Source organism: Fusarium phalaenopsidis (genome assembly GCF_050370095.1).
Source record: "Fusarium phalaenopsidis strain FUZ10S chromosome Unknown contig_32278, whole genome shotgun sequence".
NCBI classification, from domain to species: domain Eukaryota; kingdom Fungi; phylum Ascomycota; class Sordariomycetes; order Hypocreales; family Nectriaceae; genus Fusarium; species Fusarium phalaenopsidis.
This window is the reverse complement of record NW_028145417.1, coordinates 1,401,111-1,414,483: the sequence shown is the minus strand read 5'-3', so window position 1 is coordinate 1,414,483 and position 13,373 is coordinate 1,401,111. Positions and strand designations below refer to the sequence as shown.

At 53.2% G+C, this 13,373-nt stretch overlaps 3 protein-coding genes across 3 annotated transcripts; 2 read left to right on the top strand and 1 right to left on the bottom strand.

Moving 5' to 3' along the window:
- Positions 1-5,552: 5,552 nt before the first annotated feature.
- LRP88_01040 (ATP-binding protein) lies at positions 5,553-8,000 on the bottom strand (the record flags this gene model as incomplete). The annotated part of the gene is made up of 5 exons (XM_083237739.1): positions 5,553-5,974; positions 6,026-6,126; positions 6,227-6,545; positions 6,601-6,790; positions 7,014-8,000. The coding sequence occupies 5 exons, from the start codon at positions 7,998-8,000 to the stop codon at positions 5,553-5,555; spliced, it is 2,019 nt and encodes a 672-aa protein (XP_083106244.1).
- A 1,324-nt stretch (positions 8,001-9,324) lies between these two features.
- Positions 9,325-10,925, top strand: LRP88_01039 (uncharacterized protein; the record flags this gene model as incomplete). Its single annotated transcript, XM_083237738.1, has 3 exons — positions 9,325-9,534; positions 9,585-10,011; positions 10,069-10,925. The coding sequence occupies 3 exons, from the start codon at positions 9,325-9,327 to the stop codon at positions 10,923-10,925; spliced, it is 1,494 nt and encodes a 497-aa protein (XP_083106243.1).
- A 1,895-nt stretch (positions 10,926-12,820) lies between these two features.
- On the top strand, positions 12,821-13,347 carry LRP88_01038 (uncharacterized protein; the record flags this gene model as incomplete). Its single annotated transcript, XM_083237737.1, has 2 exons — positions 12,821-12,851; positions 12,920-13,347. 2 exons carry the CDS (start codon positions 12,821-12,823, stop codon positions 13,345-13,347), a joined length of 459 nt encoding a protein of 152 aa, XP_083106242.1.
- Positions 13,348-13,373: the final 26 nt, after the last annotated feature.

Below are 13,373 nucleotides of genomic sequence, written 5' to 3'. Positions count from 1 at the left end.
GCGGAGGGGGAAACATCAAGGGCGGGAAGGCACCGGCGCTTTCCCAATTCTGGCGTCGTCTTTCCACTCCGAACCTCCATTCCATCCATCCTGCCCGAGCTACTGTACTGTACAGCAACAAGTCTGTATCCCATCCCGCTGGCTGGCTGCCTTGTCATCCACCACTGGCTTCATCCATCACCTTTTCTCGTCAAGCAACACTACCCAACACGGCCCACCAGGACTATCGCATGCCCACCACCGGGGATGCATTACAAATGCCCTGGGAACAAGGGATCGGACGCCGTCACATCTTTGCAGCCACGGCCGGCTCACGTCCGTTGTGGTATCAGTCTCGTCTACCGGGCTCGCTCACACGCACACGATCGGTGATCATGATGAAAACACACAGGCAATTTAGAGATGTTCGACATACAAGAAGCCAATCATGGTCGACCGGGAAGACCCTTCAGAGCCATAATCAACCCTTCTCTCGTTCAGTCTCGCACCACATGCATGGCTCTCTCAACCTTGGGTGGCTCGTGGCAAAAAAAAAAAAATGCACGCGCGCACCATCGCATCTACAGTGGGGTGCTCGGGTGCCTTGGCTTCAACCCTCAACATTGCTTTGTTGCGGTGCGCTGCATTGCTTCGCCTGGACACTGCGCGCTCACTGTGCCTACGTACGCAGCGCGCCAGGCTTGGCTGGGGCTGGGGCTTCTCGTCCACTGTTTGCGCTGCCCGCTCGTCCGCTCTCCTCTCCGCTACATCCGCCATCATGACCGTTGACCATGGCCCCCGATGACATGCCTTTCTGGTGTTGGAGGGGTGGGGTTGTGGGAAACCCGGTCTTAACTCAACAGCGGCGGATTGAGGCACATCCACGCATGCCAAAGCCTCCTGCGTACTAACATCAGCGGTACAGGGGAAAGTCCTGATTTTCTCCTTGTAAACTGCACGGATCTCAAGCCGGATCCATGCGCCCCCTCTGTTGAGTTGCACAAGGTTCTGTCTTAGTGGCGCGGGCGAAAAGTGCATGCCACTTCTTGTTGCCTCACCTGTGACCCCAGCAGCTGGGATAAAAGACCCAAGACTATTGCCAAAAATTTGCACCTACCAGCTACCGACCAATGGCAGGTGACCGTTACCGTTGGCTGACTCTGCGAGTCTCTGGCAGCCTCCTCCCTCTGCTTTGGCGGCCAAAGTACATTTGCGTCTTTTAGCTTCTGGACCTCGTTCAAGAAACACTTGCTAGGCGCACATTCACACTCGCACGGTCGCTTGCTTACCGTCAAACACCGGATTAAGACGCCGTCCTATCGGCCGATGTTCACGGTTCAACACCGTCAAAGAGACCGCCTCCTCTCTCACGAGATATTGACGCTCCACGGCTGGGCATTGCCGTCCCAAGTGCGAGCTTGGCGCCTACCGTCAAAGTTTGGTACATATCCCTGCGAGATGGAAATGGACCGATGACCAGTGTGGCACTCTGACCTCTCGAATCCCGCAGCCAAAGATGCCCTCATGTCATGATCCTTGGGGGAGCACATGAACCCGTCCATGACTACGGAATTTGCCCCGGATATGCATCCACACGACGTCGATGAATTACAACTGTGGATTCGTCATGCCTCCAACCTAGTTTACACCCCCGAATATAATCGCTGTTCCAGGTCATACACAGGCCCCTTCTCCCCATCAGTTGGCGACCCACCAATCCATGCCCCAGCCCTGGCGGATGTGGCCATTCAAGATGCCTTCAATTCGCAATACGCAACCGCCTCGTGTTACTCCACGCTTGTTTGATCAAGCTCGCACGATACGTATCGATTCATGGCTCAGGGGCGCCATATTTGAAGGCTCAGACTTCTTTTGCCGAGTCGGTTGGATTTTCGTTGTCGCTTTGGCATGAGGCACCTCGAAACAGGGACCTCAATGCTGGATCCAACCAGGTCAATTTGATGTTAGAGATCCAAGTCAGCGCCGCTTCCAATTGGCTGCCCTCCCCCTCCCTGACTTTGACGGTTCCAGCAGCCCCCAGTCGTACTTATTATTCTCGCCCGCCACTACGGCCAACATGCCGTGGTCTTGTCCTGTATGACCAAGGCCAGCGGGTCTCCAAGAAGAATCATTGGACACTTGCGATGTGGTTCGGCTGTCTTCTTTCAAGCCTGAACATGTGCCTTTGGTTCAGCTACTGTTCCTTTCATCGGCGATGGTCAGACGCGTCTCTGGAATGACGAAACATACTGACACTTGGCATCGCTTGACCTGCGTGTGTTATGCTACATGCGACGACTGGCAAGTCGAAGCCACCCCGATGCGGATAGCGATTGTCTTGGGCACAAGACGCCTTCAAGTTAATAGGCTGCACGAGCCCAGAACTAGCACCCGGTGCCGGTCCGGAGCTTTGCCCTAGACTAACACCGTGACACCGGGACTCTCGGTCCGCAACACCATTATTCTTTCTGGTTGCCGAAGGCAGCATGTATCCATCCAGCTTGTTGATGGAACGAGAGACGATACGATACCCCCGTCCACGAGTCAGGGAGGCGTCTATTTGCAGCGATAGGGCCGTGGCCACGGTTGCTCCTGATTTGACGGGCGAGAAGCAAGCCAACAGCAGCATGTCCCGCAACAAGAGTTTTGGGTTCAGCATGCCATGGCCGGCTGCCAGGCAAAGAGAGACAGGTGTGATCCACTAAAGTTTTGCCATTCTAAGCAAGCCACCGCTCATGGCTTGGGGCTCTCGTCTCATCAATGGCCGCTCCAAGCCCCTCGGCTCGAGGTAAGATGCGCGAATATGTTTATCGACGGGATGGGCGAGGAATTTGTGATGCAAGGATGCCCAGGCCGGGTTGGAAATCCCACGCTTGCGGCCCCCATCACCAAGGCTGCTGGTGCTGGGCATGACCCATCTTGAGACTGTGAGGGTCTCGAGGAGATGAGATTGCCAGGGCGGATCATCCCCCGCCAGACTATCGATCTCTCTCGACCTGGCAGCGCTGAGGTCACTTCGTGGGCTTATGCAGATCTCTTCGTCCTAGAACCCCCTTGGGCAGAAGTTGAGCTTGAAGTACACTACACAGCCAACTCCGACGAGCCTCCCGTGTTGTTTTGGTGGCTGCGCAGTCTCGCCTCGAGTAAAGCCCACATTATCCTTGCTCGATGCTGCTCGCCTTTCCAGGCTCGTGGCAGGCTGATGAGTCCAGGCCGTGCCACAGCATCTCATTCTTGAGGTGTCTGTCGGTAATTATTCCAATCAGAGTGCCGGGGAGCCTGCTCCAGCCTGACCTGCCTGTTGATTCCGAGTGGGTGATATCATGACAGGGAGAGCCGCTGGTGGTTCTCCGTACCCGTTGAGTGTACACAAATACGTATTCCTCATTTCCATATGGATACTCTGTACCTTTACTCGCAGCGCTCCTGCCGCTTAGTCGTGTCTGAGCACTTCTTTGCTACAGCCAGGTCGGCGCAGGACATGGTTGGCGGACAAGATACTGAACCGCCCTTGGCGATGTCTCGTCGGCCGGGGAGCGACGAGAGCCTTTGAGGCGTCAGGATATCTGAATGTCAATGCTCATCGCTCTGTTGTTGATGTCAGTTTGTCGGCAGGCTATCCAGTGAGGTCATGACCGATGCAGATCAACGGAAAGAGTTCCCATGGGGTGTCCGGTGATTCAACTTGACAATCTTCGCTCGAGGCCCGTCGAGAGCCATGAGGCTGCATCATGGTGTAAGTCCGGGGAGATGGTTGCCCTGGCATAGGGTAGGTTGTTCATGGGTGGATAGTGGTCAGGCTGGTTGTTGACTTCACCCAGACCCCGGTCCTATAGACTCGTGCAGGACCGTCTTGAGTTGCCACCTGAATGTGAGCCATGGCTTGTCATTGATGTCGTTAATATTCGCACACCATCTGTTCATCGCGAGGCTCTTCTATCCATGAGGGCGGAGAGGCGACAAACTAGCCAGCATCCAGGATGCTCCAGGCAGGGAGAACAGAACAAGCTCGCCGCGGGGCATATCATCCATCTCGTTTAGACGCTATGAAGAAGGATCAGTGCATGGATTTGGATAACTAGGGCACTCTGAAGCTGCCGTAGCACGGGGCTCATCAACCTGGCAGTGGTGGCGTGACAGGGAACCATTCTTGTCATCCTGAGTCCGCCCAGTCCTAGCACACGAGAGGTCTCAGAAGGGAGATGGCGGCCCCCGCCATCAACCTGCGACTCGAGCAGCTTCTGACAGAGCAGAATAACGTGTCGAAAAGTCTTGGATTTCTGTTCGACCGCCACTGCACGACGGGGAGTGAGCCAACAACGCCCCGGCGGGGTTTGATAGGTGCGTGAGTGAGATCGGACCCTCCCAGCTCATGACTTGACTTGTCAAAGGATTTGGATCCGAGGCTCCGTCACCGTGAACTGGTCCAAGGTTTCGAGAATCGGGACGGCGACGGTCAACACGAGTTATGACGAATCCCGCACAAAGAACGTCTCAACAATGTCCTGCCCGGCCATGCCCCGTTCTTCGATCCATGTTTGCCCTTGTGTTTTTTTTTTTCTTTTCTTGCATCGTCCTTCGGTTCTCCTTGCACTAAACCGTATCCCCTACCGGGCCCTGGACACATTTGTTGGTTGAACCACACACCCCCATGTCGGGTGGACCGATCAAGGAAAGGCTCACCCCCTCAAAAACTGGGCTTGTGCTGGCAACGGCCGGAGATGGCAAAGTTGCAGCCCGTCGTCTCGAGCGTTGTTTTTGTTGAGAGTTTTTTTCTATGTTATTTGCTAGAGTTTCAACGCTTGGTTGGTTTGTCTTTTCGTTTGTTGTTGTAAAGGGGGTGGTGGCATGGTTCTGGTCTAAGAAGGGAAACAAAGTACCAAAATAAGGGGGGGTGTAGGTTTATGTCCAGCTGAATGGCCTTCTGCAAGCACTTTACGCGGTCGGCGCGTTGGAGGGAGACTGACGCCATGGATCCGGGTCCTTTCTCTCTGGCTGGCCTCTTTTTTGAGGGGGGAACTTTGTCTGTTGTTGGTCCGTCTCAGCGCTCGGGTTTTTGGTCGTCCGTCTTCCTTCCGAGCTCGAACTGTACTCTGTGTGCATCAACTAGCAAGGCGAATCATGGGCGTATGACAATGCTGCTGATGTCTCGTGGGGAGGGGCGGCGTCAGCATTCTGCCGAGGGAGGAGGAGGGGGGGCAAAGGGGAAACGCCTTGTTGAAGCGATCTTCTCTCACTCGTGCATGCGTCAGATCGACCCGAGTCGAGTTTGTGTGCATTTCTCTCTCGCTTCTCGCCTGTCTCACATTTTTTTTCTTGTTGCCTCTCTACTGACTGGCTCACATGAGCGTGCGTGTGTGTAAATGCGGGTTTCAAAGGTTACAGGTTGTGAGTTGTGACTGAATGCAGCCATGTCCTTGTTTATTGCAACACTCGTCGAGGCAGAAACAACCCGTGATTGGCGAGTTTGCCGCTCCCCCTCGTAAAGCAGGGCTCGGCGTAACTTCTTCCATCTGCATATCATGTCTGAGAGTTCCCAAGCACATTATACCCTCCTGTCCACTGTTGCCTACCTACCTCAGCTTGTCCGCCCTCGCCCAGTCATCGTCCGAGACGCCCTTGACCTGGTTCAGGTACTCGCTGAACTTCTGCGATGACCTCAGGGCGTCTCGCATGTGCTGATAGCGGAGCGTCTCTTTTCGGAACTTGGCCAGGTGCCGCGCCGTGGTGATGATGTTGCGGATCTCGCGTCCGTTGATCTCGTCCCGCGCCAGCTTGGGCAAGTTCATCTGCAGGTCCTCCATGTCGACGCGGTCCTTGGTGCGAGGGAGCATTTGCACAAAGTTGCTCCAGATCTTGAGCCGGTCCTCCTCGTTGAGTGTCGGGTAGCCCAAGGCCAACTGGATACGTGACTTGAAGGCTTCGTCGAAGCTGCCGATACGATTGGTTGTCAAGATGAGGATGCCATCATAATACTCTAGAATACGGAGGAAGACTGCCGGTTGTAAGCATGCATCTCAAGGAGAGACCGGGAGGGGGGTTGTACTGGATATGATGGCATTTCTCTTCTGGTCTGAAAAGGACCTCTCCTCGAGAAAGACGTCTGCTTCATCAAGAAGGACCACTGGTGATGTTAGCAAAGGCCCCCTTAACCACGACTGGAAAGGTTCCATACCGCAGCCCCAAGCTCTCCCTATCTCAAGGACATCACCAAGATACTGCTCCTGGTTAGCAAATTGCACTGAACAAGAGCGACTGGTCACTAACCCGTTCCACCTCCCTGGGCTCAGTTCCAATATCACCACACGTCACCCTGTACAGAGGCCTTTCCTGCTCCTCGGCAATACTCTCTGCTGTCAGAGTCTTGCCAGTTCCAGGTCCACCGTGGAGCAAGACCAGAAGTCCCTGACCCTTGCCTTCGATAATGTCTAGCCCCATGTTCTTCCTTTCTCCGTGAGCCGACACCACGGCCTGGATGAGTTCCTTGGTCTCGGGGGGTGCAACAAGCTGTGAGAACGCCCTCTTGTTCCACGTCACCTCTGTGATGCGGTCTACATCCAAGGTTTCTGCTACAAAGTTAGCGAATGCCATGGTATTTCCACCTTTCTTGGGAATACTGACTCCAGGTCTTGGTGGTAAAGTCGAACCCGTGTATTGTTGGCGGTAGGCAGTACAGGAAATCCTCAGGCGGCTCCTCAATCCCCATCAATTCATCTCCACCCCAATCAGGGTCGTAAAGTCTTCGGAAAACACCATTGAAAGGGTGTAATCGTCTATACATGTCGTAGTCGATCATGAATCGCCTCTCAACCTGTTCAATATTAGAAATATTTTTTTGATGAGATCGGATCGAGACAAACCCGAAAGATACCGTCTTGATCATTCTCATTATAGCAGACGAGTTTCTGACGCCTGAAAGCCCAGAATCTTTGTCCTCTGGCGATCAACTTTGCTTTGAGATCCCCCGGAGCGAACCTCAGTGGATATGACATAAGGCTCGTTATGTCTACGACCCTGTTGTACTGGGAACGAACCCAGCGAGGCTGTGGTGGCACTACCGAACTTCGCCAGAGACGAGTGAGGTGGCCGTTGAATTCCCAGGAGCAGAAACGGCTCTGTCTTCCAGGCTCTGAGGTGTTGCTTGGGAACCAAGGGACGATGGCACCGCTTGCTGACCTGTTCTTATCAAAGCCATGATGAACAACCAGCTCGCCAGGTTGGAAAAGTATATTCAAACATCCCTGGTTGACCTTGCCTTGCGCAAATAGAGCATCGGCCTCGTCCCATTCCTCCCTGTAGTTGCTCTCCATCCACTGACACAGCGACAGCAGTGACTTTCTCATCAAGTCATCCATTTCAACCTCCTCGAGAGCTTCTATCAGCGTCTTGCCATAGAGGTAGAAGAGGAAATATGGCCTTGAAAAACCTTGGAAGTGATCATCCATCGAATCGGCGTCTCCCAAACCAAGGAGGTCGGGAGGGTTTTGAAAACCAGGAAACCTGTCGGGAAATGCCTCGAGGATGGCCTTGATCCCATCCTGTGCTGCTTCGTTGACCCATATAATTGACTCTTCGGGCTCGTCGGGGTAATGATCTTGCCCAAGAACCTGGCCATGACGCCCGGCTTGCCCTTCCTTGGTGAGCGCCCAACGGATTACTACCTTGGTACAGTAGTAGTCTTTGACAACCGCGAATGCACATTCTGGATGGTCTTCAAGGTAATCATCGTCATCGACTTGAATAGTTCCTCTGAAATGGCAATTCTCGGTGTCGCCCTTGAAAAGACGAGGACGGTCCAAGTAAGCCCTCCATTCAACCTGATCATCGTGGGCGTTAGAACAGCGCACGCGATGTAGTGTCACGGACTTGACTGGCTCGTGGCGGCAATTTGATTCGGTTTCATCACGAATGACCTCCTCCTCCAGGGATGTGAGTCCGGCTGTTTTGATATGCTCGAGTTCTTCCTTGAGCATCTCGCTCTGGACCTGAAGGCGGGAAATCGTAGACACGAGATTATCCATAACCCGAGAGGTTATAGAGTCTGGTGGCGAACCTTCGCCAACCAAGTCATTCAGCTTGGCAGTGAGCTGTTCGGCAAGTCGTTGTGCAAGGTCCGCGGCTAAAGGATGGATCATCAAGTGTTAACTAGGCATGTACCATGACAATGATGACATCCATAGAAACCTTGATACCGTACCTTTCTGCTCAGAGAAGATCTCACTATTCCCCCCTCCTCCATGAGACTGACCATCATCGCGGTCGCCATCTTCCGATGCCGGCTCCGGCGAGGGTGTTTCATGTCGGGCCCGTTGCGTATTGACACCTTGTTTGTCGAGGCGTTGTTGAACAGGACGTGGCGGATGGAACGCCCGTTCTTGCCTTTCTTGGGCCGCTGCATTGACGTTTAGTCGAGTTTATTAAGTACGGATAGGCTCTATAAGCAGACTTGAAAATATATGACCGTGATAGTTTGAATGATCTTGCGAAATAGTCTTGTCCATCGTGGGCTTGCCCAGTGCTGTGTCGAAGTTGGGGATGGCATTGCCCATTCCTGCTGGGACAGCGGCCATGGCAACTCCCGGGCCCTTATAGATGTTCGAATCTCGTGAAGCCATTTTAAGAAGAACATCAAGTAGGTAGATTGGGATACAGAGAATTCCGCCGGAACACAAGACCCATGAAAGAAGGTCGAAGAGCCAGAGAGGAGGTAATCGCAGCCGGTGGCTCGACGTGGTAGGCACGTAAGCGCTCAGAGGCGGGGTAAAGACCTCAAAATGGATGACCAGAATTGATATTGCAGACTCAGCCTCAGGCGTCTTCGCATTGGACTGGTTGTTGCTGCATGGGTAGACAGCCTTGTTGAGAGCCTGGTCGCAGGCCGCAGGCCGCCCAACCACCGAGGCTCTGCCATTTTCAGGCTGCGCCCTGTTCGATGGACATGATTATTGTGACTCCCATGTGAAGAAAAGGGCTGAAGGAATAACACTGGATTATTTCAAGTCGTATTCCTTTTGTATACGATTCGCTGCTTCGAGTTTCATGACACCCATTTCTGTGGAGGCTCTAAATAGCGACAGGCAAGTAGGGCAAGCTGTTATGGCAACACCCAAGCCAGAAGATTGTTCGCCCAGAGTAAAGGCCTGGTTTAAGCTAGAAAACCAGGACAACTTGTATGAGATACCAGCCCTAAATACTCACACACATGCAGCCAAACGCTGACTGGACTTGTTCAGAGGTGACCCGGACAAGATTCTAAAAGAGGCATTCCAGAAGGCAGTACAGTTCAACCGCGATAAAGTACAGAATAACCGAAAATATGAACCTCCGTCCTTAGAGTCGTCGACAATGGAGAGTGTGCTGGAGGAGGTACGTAAGGCTGAGGAGCAGCAGAATAAGAAGAGAAGCTCCAGGCACCGATTCACCAAAGCAGCGGCTCTGGTGTGGACGACAGCTGTCAATAAGATCAACACTTTTAGCAAAGTCATTGACGTTGTGGTATCGAGCCACCCGGAGTACGCAGCACTCGTTTGGGGATCCATGAAGTTTCTGTTCTTGGTGAGTGTGACTGGAAATTCACACGAATACAACTGAGATTTTATGTTTAGGTGACCTTGAACCATCAAGAACTTGCGAGCAAGATCTCGGAGGCTTTTTGTGCCATCAGTGAGGCCCTTCCAGAGGTGGACTTCCTGACCAGCGAGCTTTATCCCATCCCACGCATGCAGTCCACTTTGGCGACCATCTACACTCACATCATCGACTTTTGCACCCGGGCTCTGAGGTGGTACAGTAAAACAAGAGGGAGCTTTATTAGGAAAACTCTGGCGGCGATTAAAGATCCATGGGCACTGGAGTTTGATGACGTTGTGCGTCAGATCCACCGGACAACTGCGAGGATAAGGGAGCAGGCAGCGGTCGCCCACCAAGCCGAGACGAGATATGTCAGCTCTGTCGTTTCGCAAGTACAACAAGATGTTCTTAAATTACAAAGAGAGAGGAGAGTGCCTGTTTCCTCTCAAGGGGCCCTGCTTGGTGAGTTATCAAGTGGATCCTGAGACAGTCGAGTGTGGTTCGCTGACTTAAACCCAGATGGTGCTACTCTTCCATCATTGAGTCGGCCCTCATTTCTCGGAGGGACTACCCTAGTGATCAAAGAGATGGCCAAGTACTTCTTATCCGTGCCGTTCAAGCCCGAGAAGGCCCTCGATCTAGGGACGACATTGAGGGATCGCCGACGGATGCGAGGAAACCCCGTCCCAGACCAGCTCTGGGCATCGGACAAGTTACGAAACTGGATCTCTCAGCCGGGTTCGGCGCTTGTTCAAGTGCAAGGGAATCTGGTAGCGGCAGACGCTTCGCGTGACTTTGCGTTGGACATTGTTGAGCTAGCGAAAGGGGCTGACCTACCTTTGGCTTGGTACGTGAGTTCACAGTTGGAAAAGCCCATGGATATCCCAGATATCTGGCGCTCTCTCGTCTGGCAGGTTCTTGAGAAAAACTCGGACAGTTCCTCATACAAGAACTTGACCGAGTCTAACTTCAACTCCTGCGTCACGGAAGATGACTGGATATCCCTTCTTGTTGCTGTTCTAGCCGAGATACCGCGGGTAGTTCTAGTCATCGACTCTCACCAAGACGAACGAAAAACTCGGGAGACAGTGAGGAAGTTCTGGAACACCTTTACTGAACGAAAGGCGACTACCACAGTCAAGATGCTCCTGCTGACCTACTCGAACCCCGGGACGCCGATGCCAAGCATGCTGCCCAACGACAATGTGGAGTTTTACAGTCTGAGGATGGGCCACGATAGGAGGCCCGGCATGGCGAGGGCCTCGATGTATGGGAGCCCGAGGGGGCGAAGGCAGGTGGGCGGGAGACGAGGTGGCGGAGCGTCTCAGCTCAAGCCGTTTATGGCGAAGTTATTGGAGCAGGGGACAGTTGAATGAGACAAGACATGATGTTTGAAACGATAGGAATGAGTGTTTGGAGGAGGTAGGGAAAGTGAAAGGGAGGGGTTGGGTATTGGTAAGGCAACGAGGCAGACTGTTTTCCTTTTGTGCAAGAAGCAAGGTCTAGATGAGTCTACATGTTGGATATCGGCCCCTAGATCGGAGAATTTACCCACCTTGCAAAACGCAAGTTATCACAAGGCGTTTTCCAACCAATACTGGTGAGTCCAGCCCTGGCCATGGTCGGGATATTGATAGCCGTGATGGAGACAACTCAAGTCACTCAAATGATAGGCCAGAAGAAAGAGGGCCTATAGAATTTCCCCCCTCAAATGAAAGCACCTCTTCAACCTGTGGGTAAACTGATACCGCAGTCGCCCGAGGCCAGACGGAGCTATCTGCATACGCATTGGAGCTGAAGCTGCACCCCGGCCTGTCATGATAACTCATGACGAGTTGCAGATCCTGCTCATTGGTAGTCTTGAGCTGCATGATGATCATCACCCCTTTGGCCTACGCCCTGTCAGTTACTGTACTACCCCCGGGTCTTGGCTGCCTCTCTGCAAGCGGCATCTCTTGTCTTTTTTCAGATGGACAAATCACAAAAGGTCTGATTGTAACAGAGAAGGGTCGTTTCATGTTTACTCGGAGTTCGGCATCGCCTGGAATAAGTGGGAACTTGTTGATAAAGTGGGCAGTGACAGACAGAAAGACATGGATGTGTAAGAAGGGACAAGGACCACGGCCGCGGATATGCGCAGTAGACGCAGTATCATCATCGTCATGACTACTCAAGAAATTCTTTTTGATTGTCTTCCGCTTCAGCCGCAGGAGGGGAGACCATCTGGCGGTCACCAGCTTCTGATAGAGGTGTGTAATGCGCTGGACATTTCTCCTGCAAGTCATGTTGTGCATGAGGATGATCAGCGAGCCCTGATTTGTTTCCCTTTCCCCCCGCCATCTACCAGAAAGTGATCGACACTCGCTTCCTGGAACACGGCCTCCCTCCATCTTTGTTGTAAGAAGAGTCGCTTTAAGCGCCGGCTCGTAATAGTGTCCCTAGCTCACACATAAACATGGCCTCTTCTCCCTCTTTTCGTCATGTTTCTTCTTCCTTCTTTAACGTACCAAAAAGTAAAGACCATTCCTTTTGCGGCCTCTCCGTTGCTTATACGTCATCGTCGACGTTTAGCTAGGACATCCCTGCAAGTTCCCCAGCACGAGACACCGAAACCGAGCCCGGCGATTGGAACGCACCCTCTCTACAACGGCGCGTGTGATTGATTGCTTTGTCTTCTCCTCGCTCGCCGTCGCCGAATCCCGACTCGGGTTGTAAGTCTGGTGGACGCTGACTCTTCTTTTTTCCCCCAACACCGCCGGTCCATCTCCGATCGGCCGACTTCTTTTGAGTCGATCTTTTTAGCTTAAAAATCACCGGAGCCAGATTAGCGATTAAAGACAAGAAGCATCAGCACGCAATACAAGCTTATAAGCATCATCAGAGTTGTCGAGTCTTGATTACAAAAGCACCTTAGCCACAAGCCTACAACAAGACAACAAGATCCAACAGAATCACCAGAAACTACAAAACACATCTTTTACAATATCAGAAGAACAGAGTCTTGAAAACTTGACTTCAGAGGTTATGGACCGCTCTCGTTCATTCTCGCGGCCAAGCACTGGCAACCGCAAACCAAGATCACCATCTCCCCCTACCACTAGAGTTAGGGCCACTTCTCGCCCTCGTCCTGTGTCCTTCCATCCTAGCACCCGTGGTGTTTCTCGTTCAAGGTCGGGGGTGAGAAGATCGTCAGAATCAAGCTCTCGCTCGTCCTCTTACTCTCCCACTCGCCGTCACAGCCACAGCCACCATCGCCAACACGACAGTCAACATGGCAGCCAGCACAAGAGCAGCCACGGCCAGTCTCATAAATCATCCCACGGCCATGAGCATCATCACGGCCTCTTCAAAACCTCGGCCGGTCTCATAGCCGGCATCGGCCTCGCCACCGTCCTTGCCCACAAAGTTTGGCCCAAGGGCGTTCTCTACGGCGACGCTGAAGAGTGGGAATCCCGTCCTCACCCGAAACACCGCCACTCGGACCGTCACGAGCACCACCACCGTCATCGCCGCGCCTCGGATGCCGACCATGCCATCGACCGTGCCAGACGTCACGGCGGCGATGTCGTCTACTACGAAGAGATCGGACCCTTTCCCGGCCGGAGACGCTCCGCGGCTCTTCAGAGCTACGAGAGACTATCCCCCGCTGAAGAAGAGAGGATACGCCGGATGTCCCGGGACGAGCACCCCCGTGTGGGACGTCTGCCCTATCCCGATGAACCCTACCCTGGCGAGAGCTTCTACGAACCCGAGCGCAGGAGACATTCTGTAGCTCAACCAGTTGCTGTTCCCCGCTGAGCGAGAGACTTGATAAACAAAAGTGG